The sequence below is a fragment of the Leopardus geoffroyi genome, chromosome A1 (genome assembly GCF_018350155.1).
Source record: "Leopardus geoffroyi isolate Oge1 chromosome A1, O.geoffroyi_Oge1_pat1.0, whole genome shotgun sequence".
Classification (NCBI taxonomy): Eukaryota; Metazoa; Chordata; class Mammalia; order Carnivora; family Felidae; genus Leopardus; species Leopardus geoffroyi.
The window spans coordinates 209,082,674-209,100,575 of record NC_059326.1 but is presented as its reverse complement, the minus strand read 5'-3'; the positions used below and the strand labels follow the sequence as shown (position 1 = coordinate 209,100,575).

Genomic DNA, 17,902 nt, shown 5'->3' with positions numbered 1-17,902 from the left:
ATGCAAATACCCTTTGACTTGGCAATTGTATTTCAGGAAGTTTTGCACAAGTGGGCAAATATATATGTCCAAAGATGTTAAGCTCAGTATTGTGTAGGAAAGCAAAAGACTGAAAACAATGTAAATGTCCTTCAATGGGGTATTGTTTTGGAAAAGTATAGCCTATCCATACAATGAAAGATATCAAGAAAGTATAAAGAATGGCTAGATATATATGTGGATGGATGTGGCCTAATCTCCTAAGTACAAAACCAATCTACAAGCAAAAACAGAAACCAGCTTATAAAACATGATGTCTACCTGTGTTTTTAAGCAGTGGATGTATCTATATACATATCTGTTCATCTATACCTGGACTCCCTCTGGGAGGAGAGCCAAGAAATGGAGGTGGTAGGTATGTTTTAAGTAGTGAACAAAGGAACAGGAATGGGGTTGTGTGTGTGAAAGTGAAAGGGGCCTTCGAAGTTCCATAGTCTGCCTGTTAGCACTGCTGGAAAGTTTTGTTCATTATGTGCATGTATTACCTAAACTCTCAGACATGAAAATTACATACAACATTAAAGTTAGATCCTTCATCAAAGTAATTAGCTGTTAGAAGTTAGAACAATAACCTGGAAATTCTAAGGCCAGCTCCCTGGCCTTGGTTCTAGCAAGGACTTACTATCCAGTAGGTTCTAAAAGGTATCTTCTCAGTGTCTCATTCTCTTCAATAGTAAGTAAGATCTTTGACACCCTCCTATAAATTATACATTTTTAATATCACCCAATAATCAGCGGTCAGTATTGGTTCAACATTTATAGAGATACCTCAGTAATTTACTTTGTGTGTAAACACACACAAACCTATTTGGAGCAGTGTGCTATCAAATTTATTTTAATGTAGTCACCTTTAGGAATTTTTTCCTTCTTGGGTTTTGTTTTAGTTAGGAAGGCTTCCCATCTAAGGTAATTCTTCAGATTCTCCCATCTTTCTATTTCACCATTTTTTAAATTATTTTTTAGAGTTAAATATCTGTTCACCTGAAATTATTTTAGTGAAGGGAGTGAGGAAGGTATATTTGTATACTGTGGCCACTGTAACAAATTACCACAAACTTAGTGGCCTGAAAAACAGAACTTAATTCTCTCACAGTTCTGCAGGCCTGAAGTGTGAAATCAAGGTGTCACCAGAGCCGCATTCCATACAGAGGCTCTAGGGGAAAATTTGTTCCCTGCCTCTGCTAGCTTCTGGAGGCTGCCTGCTAGCTGGGCTTGTAGCCACATTGCCCCAGTCTGTTCTCCATCTTGGCAATGCCTTGCGCTTTGTGTTGGTTTCCTCTTCTGTCTTACAAGGATACCTCTGATGTCATTTGGGGCCCACCCAAGATGATCCAGGACCATCTCCTCATCTTAAAGTCCTTAATCACATCTGCAAAGACCTTTTTTTCCAAATAAGGTAATATTCACAGCTCGCAGGGATTTAAGGTGGATATTTTGGGAGGGACTATTTTTCCAGCCTACAACAGCAGAGCTCCAGTTTAATTTTTTCCTCTTGGTTAGCCAGTTGCTGTAACACTTTTTAGTTGGATGATCTAGTTTTCCTCATTGAATTGAAATCACATCGTTACACACACTGCACTTAACATATGAATTTTAGCCAATTTATGGGCTCTCTCTTCTGTTCTATTAATTGGTCTGTTCAAGTAGCAGCACCAAACTTTTCATTGTTGTAGGCCTTCCTACATTATTATTCTCATTATTCTTCTTAGTAAAAATTTTCTATTTTTATAGGTATCCATGACTTTACTCTAAGTTATCTAGGAAACACCTCCCCCCACCTCAATTCTTGGTAATATTTTTACTGGAATTGCGTTATATTATATACTAATTTAGATAGAGTTTTACAATATTGGTTCCTTTTTAAAAAAATTTTTTTTAATGTTTATTTCTAAGACAGAGAGACAGAGCAAGAGTGGGGGAGGGGCAGAGTGAGAGGGAGACACAGAATCTGAAGCAGGCTCCAGGCTCTGAGCTGTCAGCACAGAGCCTGACGCGGGACTCGAACTCACAGACTGAGAGATCATGACCTGAGCTGAAGTCGGTTGCTCAACTGACTGAGCCACCCAGGCGCCCCTACAATATTGGTTCTTTTAAACCAAGAGCAGGGTATGTCTTTCTATTTAGTCACATCTCTTTACCTCTCAGTAGTATTTTTAAGTTTTCTTTAAATAGATCTTTCACATTTTTATGCCATTGTAAAAAGAATCTTTTCTTCTGCTGAATTTATGACTCCTCTTTATATATTTTGAATATTAACCCCTTATTGGATAGGTCATTTGCAAATATCTTCTATTTGGTAGGTTGTCATTTAGTTTTGTTGATGGTTTCCTTTGCTGTGTAGAACCATTTTATTTTGATGGAGTCCCACATGTTTATTTTTGCTTTTGTTCTCTTGCCTTAGGAGACAGATCTAGAAAAATGTTACAACTGATGTCACAGAAATTATTGCCAGTGCTCTCTTCTAGGATATTTGTGGTTTTGGGTCTCACATTTAGGTCTTTAATCCATTTTGAGGGGTGTGTGTGTGTGTGTGTGTGTGTGTGTGTGTGTGTGTGTCTGTGTATGGTGTGAAGACAGTGGTCCAATTTCATTTTTTTGCCTGTAGCTATCCAGTTTTTCCAACACCATTTATTGAAGACACTGTCTTTTCCCCACTGTGTATTCTTGCCTCATTTGCTATAGATTAATTGAGCATTGAAGTGTGGGTTTATTTCTGGGCTCTCTAGTCTGTTCCATTGAACTATGTGTCTATTTTTGTGCCAGTGCCATGGTGTTTTGATTACTACAGCTTTATGGTATATCTTAAGATCTGGTGTTCTGATACCTCTATCTTTGTTCTTTTTTCTCAGGATTGCTTTGGATATTCGGGGTCTTTGTGGTTCCATACAAATTTTGAGATTATTTGTTCTAGATCTGTAGAAAATATTGTTGGTATTTTGATAGGGATTACATTGTATTTGTAGATTGCTTTGGGTAATATGGACATTTTAATAATGTTTGTTCTTCCAATCCATGAGCATGGAATATCTTTCCATTTGTTTGTGTCATCTTCAATTTCTTTCATCATTGTTTTATAGTTTTCAGAGTACATTCTTTCACCTCTTTGGTTAAGTTTATTTCTAGGTATATTCTTTTTGGTGCAATTGTAAGTGTTATTTTCTTAATTTCTCTTTCTGGCACTTTATTTATTTGTGTATGGAAACACTAACAACTTCTGGGGATTAATTTTGTGTACTGCAACTTTACTGAATTCATTTATTACTTCTAATATGTTTTTGGTGGAGTCTTTAGGATTTTTTATGTGTAGTATAATGTCATCTGCTAATGGTGATGGTTTAACTTCTTCTTTACCACCATGGATGCATCATTTCTTTTTCTCGTCTGATTGTTGTGGCTTGGACTTTAGTATTATGTTGGATAAAAGCGGCAAGAGTGGGGGCGCCTGGGTGGCTTGGTCGGTTAAGCGTCTGACTTCGGCTCAGGTCATGATCTCACAGTCCCCGCATCGGGCTCTGTGCTGACAGCTCAGAGCCTGGAGCCTGTTTCAGATTCTGTGTCTCCCTCTCTCTCTACCCCTCCCCTGTTCATGCTCTGTCTCTCTCTGTCTCAAAAATAAAATAAAAAATGTAAAAAAAAAAAAAAAGTGGCAAGAGTAGACATCCTTGTCTTTTTCCTGATCTTAGAAGGCTCTCAGTTTTCATCATTGAGTGTGATGTTAGCTGTGGGTTTTCATATATGGCCTTTATAATGTTGAGGTATATTCTCTCTAACCTTACTTGGTTGAAAGTTTTTATTATGAATAGATGTTTCCCAATTTAAGTTATCTAATGTATTGACTAATAGTGCCAGAACAATATTAAATAATATCATGGTTGCACACATCTTTTTCTTGAACTTTAACAGAAGTGACTCTATTAGGTTAAAATACCTAATTGGCCTTTTTGTAGGTGAAAAAAAGTCAAATATTGGCAATTTCATATTGTTCAATTTAACGATACATCTCCATGAAGCATAACTTTTGAAAACTCACACATGTAAGACATTAAGGATGAATCCATATCTTTCTCTTCCATTTATTTATTCAATAAAGATTTATTGAACACCTGTAATATGTCAGGTACTGTACTAGGTTATGGGGATACAGTAATTTTTATGGAACTTATATTCAAGTAGGCAGAGACAGACACTAAATAAATCCATAAATTTTAGATGGTAGTTAGTGCAAAGAATAAAACTAAAATAGAGATAAGAGGATGTAGCAAAAAGGGTGCTATATTTTAGCTATGGTGATTGGGGTAAAACCTCTGCTAAGTGATTTTTGACTTAAATGAAATGAGGGAGTAAGCCGTGTAGATATCCAAGGGAAGAGCATCCCATGCAAAAAAAACACCATACAAAGACCAGAGGTATGTTTATCTGAAAGAGATGCTGAATTTTATTGGATTTGTTTATTATATTTCTGTGGAAGTGATCATATGACTTTTATACTTTGATCAAGAAATACAATGAACTATATTACTGAATTTCCTCATATTGAATTATCCTTGTTTCTTTGGTATGACCCTAACATAGTTATGGTTTGTTCTTTGTCACGTGTCAAACTGGGTTCATAAAAATTTTGTATGCTTTTTCTATGTATACTCTCAGACTGTTTTGAATACCATTAAATCTATCTACTTTGTAAAGAGTTGATGAAATTCACCTGTGAAAGTGTCAAAACCCGGTGCTTTTGTGGAGGAGAGGTTAAGAAGTAATTTCTTAATTTTTTGCTTTCTTTTCCATCCCCTCATGGTAAATACTCTATTGGGATTTTCCTACTCTTCTGAGTCTGCTCAGTAATTAGTATTTTCTTGGGAAATCATTCATCCAGATTTTTAGTTTTAAATAGAATTAATTGAAGCAGAAGTTCTTTTTGTTTTTTGGTGACCGTTAACAAATGATACTTTCCTGCATTGTAGGTGACTTAGTTATATTTACAGTTGAATAATGTGCTAGTTTAAATATTAGCTCTGTAAAGTGGGGAGAACAGGTCATGTCTTTTACACTACATGTGAGGAGACTGAAGCTTGCAGTCGAGAGTGATTGTAGCTGGAGCCGCACTTCAGCTCTCTCTATCCCTAATCTCATGAGCTTTTCAGAGGACTGTGCTCTCTCTTGATATATACCCTTCTGCTGTTGTGTTTTGCTCCCATCTCCTTCCTTCCACCCAATTTTGTCACCTTCCATTTATTGCATGCTAACTAAGTTCATGGCACTGTCTGTGGCATGTGATTCGTTAGCCAGAATTGCAGTGCTGTTTCTCCTGTGTTCACCTGCTAGAGTATACTGTTTACTGCCAAGTGGCAAAGTGTTTGAAGGGAAGCTAATATTTAAAAGGATCTTTTCGTAAAGGTCACTGTAATTGAGAATGTGTGTCTGGTTGTTTTTCTTCGCTGCAATTGACTTCTGTCAGTGATGAAATGAAGATTTACTGTATTTCCCTTTATCACAGAAGAGCACAATTAGACATTACCTAAATCTCCTGGCTTGCACATGAACAAGGCATATACATACCTTTGTTTTCCAGTGGTGATCACAAAGAGTCTTTGAGCACTTCACCTTTATTGGTTGAGTATTTGCATTTCGTTCTTGGCACCAGCAATGTAATAGCCATGGAAGTTTTAAAACACAGCAGGATCACAGAGGCCTCTTGTTCAGCCACACATGGTCAGATTCAATTACAGTTTCTTGTTAAAAGAAGTGGCTGGAGAGAGGGGGGAGGAGCTGGCTGGAGAGTGGGTAGGATATAGATCCAGAATGCTATTAGCTTACACATCAGACGGGGATGGACGTGCGTGGGAGCCTGGACCCTGGCCAGTAGCCTGCCAGCCTGACAGCTCTGTCAGCCATGGTCACTTTTCTTGCCAGAGAAGCTGCCATTATTGCTGGCTCAGTAGATTGCATCTTCAACATGCATGTGTTGTCAGATATGGGATACATGAATATGTGTGCGTATTAAAATATCATTCCCATCCATAAAGGATCCATTTAAAGTCATGTTAAATCAGTAGGCAATATTTAAACAGGTTCTTTTTTTTTTTACGTTTATTTATTATTGAGAGACTGAGAGACACAGAGCATGAGCAGGGGAGGGGCCGAGAGATGGAGAGACACAGAATCTGAAGCAGGCTCCATGCTCTGAGCTATCCGCACAGAACCCGACGTGGGGCTTGAACTCACAAACCACGAGATCATGACCTGAGCCAAAGTCGGACGCTTAACCGACTGAGCCACCCAGGCACCCCTGAAGAGGTTGTTCCTTAAGTGAGTAAAGGTTTATGTATTATTTGTATGAGGAAGAGACATAAACCCACAGAGGAAAATGTAACTTTTTTCCTGAGTTATATTTAGGTAACTGATCATCCCTGTCCACCATATTCCTATATAGAGGCCAGCATTTCTCAAAGTGGTTTTGTAGACTGCCTTGCGTCAGAGTCAAGGGTGGGGGTAGGGGGTTAAAGGTACAGGTTTCTAGACTGCACCTCAGACCAACTCAGTTATAGACTTTGTGGGCTTGGGACTGGAAATCTGCATCTTAAGAAGTTTCTCAGGTGATTATTTTACACACTAAAGTTCAGTAATAATACAAAAGTAATTATTTAAAATAAACCACAAATGATTCACCCGTAGAAAATTCAAATGTACAGAGTAGATTATTCTAATTATACAGGTTTATACTGAAGACAGATTACTTACATAACCAAATAATTTCCCCCAGTTTTTTTTTTAAATAGCAAGCCGCTGTGGTGTATTTAATATATAAATTATTTTACCAAATATATTCTACATACAACTTTTTGAAAACATACTTTTTATATGAGGTGAGGAACACCTGAGAGCCAAAGCAAAGGGTGTAATAATAATGACATATTTATTATACTTACACCATGCCAGCCTTGTTTAAGAACTTTGTATATATTCATTTAATCTCCACAACATCCCTATGAAGTAGGTGGTATCATTGTTCCCATGTTATAGATGAGGAAGTTGAGGCTTATAACTTGACCAAAGCCACACAGGTAGCAGGTGGCAGAATTGGGATTTGAATGCAGAGGCCTGGCTTCAGAGTCAGCCTTCTGCTTTTGACAACTGTAGTGTACTGCTTCTCATCACAAAGCAACCAGTAATTATTTAAAAAATTGAGCAATAGGGAAGCTGAAAGACTGTCGTGTGAGCCAGCATGGCATAGCCGAACACGAGACTAAGAATCAGAAGTTCTGAGGTGTTGTGCTCCCTCTGTGCTTTACTTACACTCGCTGAGGCCGTTTCCCCCTCTGGGAAGGAAGAGAGCAGGGCTGCAGTAACGCTGGCTATAAACGTGAGCCTGGAGAGGGTACTGCTAACACCTGGGTGGCCCCAGGCCTGCGTACTCTTCAAAGATTTTATCCTTCTGACTTGTTTAACTATTTAGTGATGAGGCAGGTGGTGGTGATTTTAGAAGGCTCTTTCTGTTTTCCTTTCCTCACTTTCTTTCTGTTTCTAGTTGCCACAGGCTTCACATTTGTCCCTTTTTCCACCCTCACTCGTCTTTGAACTCACACACCCAGCATTATGAGTTAGTGTGCCCTATTTGATGAGTCTGAGATATGTTTATGTAGTTTCCAAAATATTATGTGTTCAGTTTGTGAAGAAAATAGAACATTCTTTCTCTAGAAAGATCATATTGCGTCTCATCTTCTTATGCATCCCGAATATTAAAAAAAAAAATTATCTTTGATTAGCTCTTCACCAGAAAGAAGGGAACATTTCAAGTGGAATCTTTTGGTCAGGCCCTTTATTTAATCTTAATAATTCTGCAATTGTGATGACTGGGTCACAGTTCATCTGGACCGTATTCATTCTAACAGGGTTAACAAGTGTGTCAGATTGTCAAGTCATGGCTATAATTGACTTTGGCTTTGAGGTTTTCCTTCATAATAAACAATGGGCCCTGAGCCAAAAAAGCTTGTGGTTTCCACTCACATAGTGATGACTAAATATTACGAGTGATTTCTCCTCATCCTCATTCTGTGACCCTGGAGCTGGCTTTGAATGAATCATATTAGAAGAATATCCGTAATTAATGAGAATGTGACCTGTGGACTTGCCATTGCAGCTGAAAACATTCTGAGATTCTTCTGTGGCCTGAGCACTAAAAAAGGAGCATAGAAGGCCCAGGTTGGAGCTTAGTCAGAAGAGAAAGGACTGCTCGCGGACACTTTGAATCTCTCGCACAAACAGTGCACTGCAGAAATGCCCTCATAAGAGTATTGCAGGGGGGATCTGACTGTTCTACACAAAATTCTTCTGGGCAGAACCACCAAAGGTGGAATTCAGTTTTTGTTGGGCTTCCGACATTTTTCTGTTAAAACACAGTTGCTGGAAAAGACTCACTTTGTACAAATAACTTTGGGAATTCAGTTTAAAATAATGTCCCAAGGGGAAAATTATTCAGCACAAAGTATCATCTAATCAGAATTTATAGATTTGAGAAAGACATTTGCTTAAGATTTTACATTTGCTTCATGAAATATTAACTATTAGCAAATGCAGAGTTTACTGAAGCTAAAACAAAATAAAACAAAAAACCTTTCAGCCCCTCTCTGATTAGTTTATTTAATGATTAGTAATAATAACCATGTTGATATGTAATCTGTTCTCCTTTTCTTGGTAAGTCTAATAAACAAGTTGACATATACAGTCAAGTGAAAAATGTTTACTATTCGCAAAGTGAGTTAAACTGGAAAACACAAGTTTCACATCAGCCTTCTGTAAGCTTAAGTTTTCATTTAATACTTAGGAAAATGGAAAGTGTGGGCCACAAACCAGTAAAATAGGTAGCCTGAATAAAGCTGATTTCGATAAGGTGGATTACTCTGCTCGTGTTCACTGAGGCTTTCCGTGTTCCCACTAACCTGTTGAGCAACTGTGGTGATTATACTTTTGGCTGAATGGAATGTTCCCCTTACCTCCTTTTTCTTCACGTCAGCCTCTTTATAGGCTTTTGTTTTGGGCAACTTACATAAATCTCCAGCCATGAGGCTGAAGGTTTGAGTTGACAATTTCCTGTCTCTTGAGAAAGGAGGTATAGAATCCTGTAGGAACTGATTTAATAGAACACAGGTAATGGATCGGTAATGGAAATGCTTTCTCAAGGTGGTGGAATATATTTCTTGCTCATTACTTATTTATATTTGTATTTCCTGAGTTCCTGCCATGTGTTCAGGCCCATTTGGTTTGATTTGTTCTACTCTTCCTTATGGAAGCACTCAACAGAGTCTATATTAAAATCAGTATACAAATTCCGTTTCTTCAAGCAGCCCAGAAAGGAATCCATTTTTGTGGCCAGTGACAATGTGAATAGAGACTTGAAGTATTTTTTGTTGTTGTTTATTTGTTGGTTTCCTGTTGGTTTTAAAAGCAGGGATTTCTGGACCAACTTTTAAGTGTTTTCAAATCCATTAACTTTTTTTTTGAATGTGTCATTTTACTCCTGCTTGACATTGTTGATTTATTTTTATAGTAGTTTTCTATGCCAAGGGCAAATTAGGCCATCCCCCAGGGAAGAAATCTTTTGGTTCTATTCCTAACTCTGTTTAATCATCTCTGTTTCTCATTGTCTTAAAAAGTAGTGACTGAAGAAATCAGTTTTAAATGCCCTAGATAATCCTGAATTGAATTTTTTTTTTTTTTTTTTTTTTTTTGCTCTTTCTCATACATGAGTTTCCAAAATTTTTCAAAAGAATAACTGCTGGAAATAAATTTGAAGATAAAAATTGCTGAAAAGACAGAATAGCTACAAGATTTAAAGCTCTAATTCTCTCACTTTGCTTCTAGAAAACACTGGCATTCTCTAGACTAGACAGAGGTGTTCGGTGTACTCAACTCAAATACTGTTTCTTTAAAGAACCTGGTCTTTATTCAGCATATAGCTTTTATGGAGGGCTCTGATTTGTGCCGTAAGAATGTTGGTATGGGGGCAGGTTGGATTGGAACAAGGGAAACTTCTGTCTGTGGTCCACATCTCCGTTCACCTCGTCATGCCTAACCCCCAAGAAGTAAAGACTGCTCCTTTACTTCAAGGGTGGGCCTGTGAGAGTGCAGCCTCGAACCCCTTGCCTGCGCCCAATCTTCAGTTGCATCATCCAGGGCCAGCTTCTCCAGAGGTGAGAAGTACTTTCCCACACTGGAGGAAGCGCATTGTGTTTAAGAGCTGATGTTAAGAAGACAGATTCTTAACTTCCCAGCCTAGATTCAGAGCCCTGCTTTGCCACTTTCTTTCCCAAGCTGAGAGGGAAGGTGCGGTCCAGCAGCCAGCACTGGCTCATGAGATAGATAAGCACAGGAATTGAGAGCAAGCACTTAGAAAATTGTGTAGCAAGTTGATATATGTTTGGAATCTAATAAAAATTTGGGTCAGTACTTTGCAGTTTTTTTATTTTTCTAGAAGTAGTATATTTGTCTGCAAGGGATTGGAAATTAGAAAACAAAGACTAGCCTTGTACCACGGATGGTTTGAGAAGCACTGCTCTAGGCAGGACCCCAGATTGGAGGGTAAGACCTTCTCCAGGGTACCTCCTGTTTATTCTAGAAGTGGGTTCATTCTTCCTTATTCCCAAGTCCAAGGAGTCTGATTCGTTCTTCTTTTTTTAATCCAAAAAAAAAAATTTTTTTAATTTTGGTAAAACACACATAAACATAAAATTTAACCTCTTAATCATTTTTACGTGTACATTTCAGTAGTGTTAAGTACATTCACATTGTTGTACAACCAATCTCCAGAATTCTTCTCATCTTGCAAAACTAAAACTCTGTACTCACTAAACAGCTTGTCCTTTCCCCTCTACCCAGTCCCTGGCAACTGCTGTCCAGCTTTCTATCTTATAAATATGACTACCTCAGTACCACATATAAGAGGAATTATACAGTATTTGTCTTTTTGTGACTAGCCTATTTCAGTTAGCATAATGTCCTCCAGGCTCAGGCGTGTAGCATTTGCCAGCATTTCTTTCCTTTTTAAGACTGAATAATATCTCATTGTACGTGTGTGCCACATGTTGTTTATCCATTCATCTGTCCACGACACTGAGGTTGCTTCTGCCTTCTGACTGTTCTGAATAATGCACGGAACATTTATTAATCTCTAATAAAATATCATTTTAAGACCCTTCTTTCAATTCTTTTGGGCATATTTTCTGAAGTGGAATTGCTAGATCACATGGTAATTTTATTTTGAAATTTTTGAGGAACTGCCATATTTTTTTCCCTAGAGGCTGCACCATTTTGCATTCCCACCATTACTGTGTAAAGGGTCCCAGTTCTCCACATCCTGGCCAATACATGTTATTTTCTGGGTTTTGTTTGTTTATTTGTCTTTTGTTTATAGTAGCCATCCTAATGGGTGTGAGGTGTTATCTCATTGTGGTTTTGATCTGCATTTCCCTACCGATTAGCAATGTTAAGCATCTTTTTATGTGTTTGTTAGTCTTTTGCTTGTCTTCTTTGGAGAAATATCTATTCAAGTCCTTTGCCCAGTTTTTTCTTTTTAATTTTGTTAATGTTTATTTATTTTAGAGAGAGGGAGACAGAGTGCGATCAGGGGAGGGGCAGAGAGAGAGAGAAGGAGACACAGAATCTGAAGCAGGTTCCCAGTTCAGAACTATCAGCACAGAGCCTGATGCGGGGCTCGAACTCCTGAACCAGGAGACCAGGACCTGAGCCAAAGTCAGACGCTTAACTGACTAAGCCACCCAGGCACCCCTCCTTTGCCCAGTTTTTAACTGTATTGTTTGGCTTTGTTGTTGTTGTTGTTGTTGTAGTTATTGTTGAGTTGTAGTTCTTTATTCTAGACATAAATTCCTTATTAAATATATGATTAGCAAATATTTTCTCCCATTTCATAGGTTGTTGCCTTTTCAGTCTGTTAGCTGTGTCCATTGATGCACAGAAATTTTTAATTTTCATATAGTTCAATTTACCTGTTTGTCTTTTGTGCTTGGGCTTTCGGTGTCTTATCAAAGAAATCATTGCCACATCTAATGTCATAAAGCTTTTCCATAATATTTTATAGTTTTTGCTCTTAGGTTTAGGTCTTTGATCCATTTCAAGTTAATTTTTGCATCATGTAAGGCAAGGGTCCAGTTTTATTTATTGCATATGGTACAATTTTGCCAGCACCATTTGTTGAAAAGGGCCTACTTCCTACACTCAGGTATTCCCTACCTGGCCAACAAAATGAAAGACAAAGTGCTAAACAAGCATTGCTGGGAAAATTTGGGTAGTTTATACCTTGATTTTGGCAACTGGGGGAAGGAAAGCCTGGCTATTTGAAAGCTAAATGTCATGATTTGATGTTGCATATACAGAATATGGTTGTTTTCCAGCAACACTGTTATTAGTTTTAAAAAATGGAATTTAAAATACTAAATTTCATGGAGTTTTGCAAAGAGACCATTCTACCTTCCAAACAAACTCATATCCTCATATCCTCTAAGTTAAAATACCTAGAAAGGACAAAGGAAACTGTATGGTCTGGTAAATCAAAGGAGGAGTCTTAAGTGATCCTGATATAAAGATCTACTCAGTAAATTTTGCTGCGTTTAGTGCTGGGGGAAAAGATACCTCCTCTGAAAAACTAGTATTTTTCCTTTTTCTTTTTCTTTATCTTGGCCACTGGGAAATTGAGTGTTGTATTATTATGTTTACCCTTTCATTCCTTTGTTATTCACCTTCTACTCAGTTGTTTTGATTTTCTTTATAAGTCCATTTTATTGAAGTATAATTTATGTCTAATGCAAAATTCACCCATTTCAAGTCTTGACAAATGTATGCACTTATGTAATCACCACTTCAGTCAAGATTATAGAACATTTCCATCCCCACAAAATGTTCCCCATGCCTCTTTGCAATTATTACCCCTTTCTGCCCCCTGTGAAATAGTTCCATTGATTCTACACCCTTCAAGTTAGCCACCAACCTGCCAAAAATACCTTTGGGAAGCAGGTAGAATATGAGAGTAACTACTTAAATGAAATAGCCTTTTTAAGCTCTCGGCTCTATTCTTCCTGTAATCTGTCATTTAATTTTTCTTTATATCCAAAATAAACACCATTACAATTTCTTAGTACTGAAGTCTCACTGCGGCTAACTCTGAGCTGGTGTCTTCAGAAGCACTGCCAGATACCGTTACAAGACTGTTATTTTTTCTCTTTAGAAATTAACCATCTAGGGATGCCTGGGTGGCTCAGTCGGTTAAGCATCTGACTTCGGCTCAGGTCATGATCTCACGGCTCATGGGTTCAAGCCCAGTGTGCTTTGGGCTCTGTGCTGACAGCTCAGAGCCTGGAGCCTGTTTCAGATTCTGTGTCTCCCTCTCTCTCTGCCCCTCCCCTGTTCACGCTCTATCTGTCTCAAGAATAAATAAACGTTAAAAAAAAAAAAAAAAAGAAAGAAAAGAAATTAACCATCTAATCCAAAGGACTTTTTATTTTTTATTTTTTATTTATTTATTTTTATTTTTTTTTAATTTTTTTTTTCAATGTTTATTTATTTTTGGGACAGAGAGAGACAGAGCATGAACAGGGGAGGGGCAGAGAGAGAGGGAGACACAGAATCGGAAACAGGCTCCAGGCTCTGAGCCATCAGCCCAGAGCCCGACGCGGGGCTCGAACTCACGGACCGCGAGATCGTGACCTGGCTGAAGTCGGACGCCCAACCGACTGCGCCACCCAGGCGCCCCCCAAAGGACTTTTTAAACCAGACAGATTTGTTCCCATATGGGTTTGCCCATCCCTAAGTGGTCCACAGCTTTGCCAAAAGATGAAATATGTAATGAGTACCAGTTGCCATATTGTAGCATGTTAGAAAGCCAGGGGTCCTGCTTTCTAGTAATTCAGCAACTCATGACCTCTGAAAATCTGCAGCTGTTTTTGGAAATGTTAGAGCTGTGACTTATTTGCAGAGGTCATGACAGTGTCTTGAAGTGACAAGAGGTTGAATCGACTGGATTGTGTATGGGGACACCTTGGGCTCGAGGTAGGTGTGTGGGTCACTAGAGAGACAGGAGTTGTAACTAACTTATGCATGAGGAATTCCAGTACATGGCTTGCATCAGAACAACATGAGCTTGAATGTGGATGGTATATAGTTCTTCCCAGGATAATAAATAAACAACAACAAGTAATGTCGGGTTTTAACCCTGTTTTTATTTGTCAAAGAAAAGGAATTGTTGTTGTCATTATTTTAAAATTCTGGAATTACCATGACGTAATGAATTGAATTCAGGATGAAGATGTGAGCTAAAATAGATGATCTTCAGGTACAGTGTTTCAATATTTCCTTGTAATGTCATAGAGCTGTTTTTAAAGGGAAATCAGCATGACCAAAAGAAGCATAAATTATAACCATTTGACATATTCTTGAAATTATTTTCTGTGTGAATGGTATAAAAAGGAAAGTCCTTGAACCAGGTGTGTTTACAAAGCACAGAAAGTCCTAATGTAAAGATTGCTTGAGGTACTGTGTGCCAGTATTAGAGCAATGATACTCAGTGATGTATCCTAAAACGCTTGACATTTCAATGCATGGGGTGGAGAGAATGTCCATTTGTTTTGTTTTTTAGTTTTGCTGGCAGTGCTCAAGTTACTATATATCTTATCTCTTATTTTAGACTCATTAAATAAGAAAGCTATTATCTCAAATTCTCTTGTTCATGTGCACCATAATCATGTGTATTTGGACTACTTAAGTCCAGGAACAACCCAGAGAGCTGTAAATAAAAATAATGTGTATTCCTTTTTCTCTGAATTTTTTATTATTTTTTTAAAGTTTATTTATTTTGAGAGAAAGAGAGAGACAGTCGGGGAGGGGGGGGGGGGAGAGAGAGAAGGAGAGAGAGAATCCGAAGCAGTCTCTGTGCTGCCCGCACAGAGCCTAAAGAGGGGGTTGAACTCAACCGTGAGATCAGGACCTGAGCCAAAACCCAGAGTCAGACACTTAACTGACTGAGCCATCCAGGTGCCCTAGATCACGTGTATTCTTGCTCGATGAGTATAATTTGGCCTCCCAAACAATCCCAATTAGCCTGAGTTTGAAGGAGAGGGTGGTTATGGATGTACAAGATTGTACTGAATTTGATACATTTTCATTTTATTTAAGAAAAGGACAGCATACATAGTCTGCTACAGAGAGAAAACCTTTAAAAGAATCGACTCTTTTGTTGAACATAATTAAATTTGCATTATCTTTTTCTTTGCCAGAAGTTTAATGATTAATACTTAATAATTAAGATGTAATTGATTCCCCAAATGTGCTTCCACTTGATGAAAGTAGCAAAGGTCTAATCTAATAAACAGTTGCCAACTAAATTTTTCCTCTTTTCATTAACTTTCTTTTAGGACTCAGCCCAAAACCATGTTTGCCCAAGTTGAATCTGATGATGAGGAAACAAAGAATGAGCCTGAATGGAAAAAGCGTAAAATCTGAAGACTCTCACGTGAAAGCTATTTGCATGACGGGGAGGAATATTGGACAGGATTTTTTTTTTAATGAAATAAAAAATGCATTTTTATGAGCAACTTTTGTGCTTTGCATTATTGAACCATTCAAAAGATTGGTGGCTACCCTTCACTACAGTTGTCCTTACATATTCTTAACTACAACTATGAAATCTGTAATATAAATGAGAAACAGATTCTTAGCCTATTACCAAGTGCTTTAGGTATTTGGAAACTTTATTTAACAGTTATTGGTCTTGTACAGATTCTTATAACCTTAGGGGAGGGGAATGTACATAGAGACAGACATGTGTCTTGAGCAATTCTAGGAGCATAATATGGAAATAGACATCAAAAAGTTTAGTATTTCTGTATAATTTCACCACAGTTGTTTACATGATTATAAGTCATTAGGCTGAGTTCAGGCTAAAAGCATTGCCGTACTAGGAAAGAACATGTATCTAATTATTCTTGAACAAAAGACTACAGTGGTTAGGATTTAGGAAGCAGGCTTTGAAGTCAGACCCATGTGGGTTCAAACCTTGGCTCTGCCCTTTACTGTCTGGGTCACCTTGGGAGTTCTTAAACTTCTCTCTTCTAGTCTCAGATGATGATAGCACCACCCTCATAGATTTGTTACAGGATTAGATGAGACGCTCCTTGTAAAGTGTTTAGTATAGTACCTGGCATGTAGTAAACATACAATACATTATTTCCTATTTTAAAATAGAGCTAATGATACCTACTTGGCCTGATTTTTATTCCTATTAAGTTAGGAAAGTGTAGAAATGCTTTGTATATGTAAGAGCTATGTAATTAGAAGATAGTAAAGAATCATTCTAGGGGTATCTGGGTGGCTCAGTTTGTTAAATGTCCAACTCTTTTTTTAAAATTTTTTTTTCAACATTTATTTATTTTTGGGACAGAGAGAGACAGAGCATGAACGGGGGAGGGGCAGAGAGAGAGGGAGACACAGAATCAGAAACAGGCTCCAGGCTCTGAGCCATCAGCCCAGAGCCTGACGCGGGGCTCGAACCCATGGACCGCGAGATCGTGACCTGGCTGAAGTCGGACGCTTAACCGTCTGCGCCACCCAGGCGCCCCCCAACTCTTTTTTTAAAAAAAATTATTTATTTTTGGGAGAGCACAAGTTAGGGGAGGAGCAAAGAGAGGGGAACAGAGGATCTGAAGTGGTCTCTGCACTGACAAGCTGACAGGCTGACAGCACAGAGCACAATGTGGGGCTTGAACCCGCGAACCGTAAGATCATGACCTGAGCCAAAGTCAGACGCTCAGCTGACTAAGCCACCCAGATACCCCAAATGTCCAACTCTCGATTTCAGCTCAGGTGTTGATCTCAGGGTTGTGAGTTCAAGCCTCGTGTTAGGCTCCATACTGGGTGTGGAGCTCACTTAAAAGAAAAAAATCATTCTATAAGATCCTTGTGCTTTTGTGACTGGAAAACTAAAACAAAGGTTGGCAGTTTGTCCAAAGTAATAATGAGTCAATAGAGTAAAATTCTGTGGACTGGTTTCACACAGACCTGGGGTAATTTTGCATGTCAAATAGTCCCTGCTAGAAAATGCAGGAGTGTTTAGTCCTCTTGCCTTCTGCCCTCCTGCTCTCATTTAGCCTAGTGAATTAAATAATAATAAAAATGAATGATGATCCAAAATGTGTGTTGGAAAGTTGCAGGCCTCACATACCCACCCCCTCCCAAAAACCTTTTGTAACAACTACTCACGTGTACGTAGCTTTCCTGCCCCTGCAGTTCTGAGGTAGAAATGGGCATTCCTCTATAAATACATCCTAAAAACCATTCTTGTCACCTGCTCTCTATCCTTTTTCCTTTCCACCCCTATCTTCATCCTATTCCCCTTCCCTCATCACTTAGCTTATAGGTAATAGGTAATAAGAACTAACATTTGCTACAAGCCTACTGTCTGATGACTACCATTCTGAGCTCTTAACTTGTAATAGCTCATTTAATCCTCAAAAAAAAAAAAATACCATGAGTAGGTAAAGTTGCTAAACCCATTTTACAGACAAAACAGAATAAACTCAAGAAGTCAAGTAATCTGTCTGAGATAATAGTAGGGGGGGCTGTACAAAGACACTCAAGATTTCTAAGCATCAGTAATTAACAAACTGCCTCGTTTCCTATTCCTGTTGAAATACACTTCATCCAAAATCAATTACAGACCAATATTTTGTTCCAACTGCTTAGGATTTGTAAATCTACTGTTTCTTGGATGAAATTTACTGAAAGCATTTCATATTTTTTCCCGGTCTTAACATAAACATTGCACCATATGGAAGTATTCGTCTTGCACGGCCAGAAGTTGTCATGG

The 17,902-nt window shown here is 38.3% G+C and overlaps 1 protein-coding gene across 1 annotated transcript in view; it reads left to right on the top strand.

Moving 5' to 3' along the window:
• WDR70 (WD repeat domain 70) overlaps window positions 1-15,632 on the top strand; it is a 301,738-nt gene extending 286,106 nt beyond the window's left edge. The window contains exon 18 of the mRNA XM_045439868.1: window positions 15,453-15,632. Within this exon, the coding sequence (XP_045295824.1) occupies window positions 15,453-15,540 (88 nt within the window). The 3' untranslated portion in view covers window positions 15,541-15,632. The remainder of the gene's footprint in view (window positions 1-15,452) is intronic.
• Window positions 15,633-17,902: the final 2,270 nt, after the last annotated feature.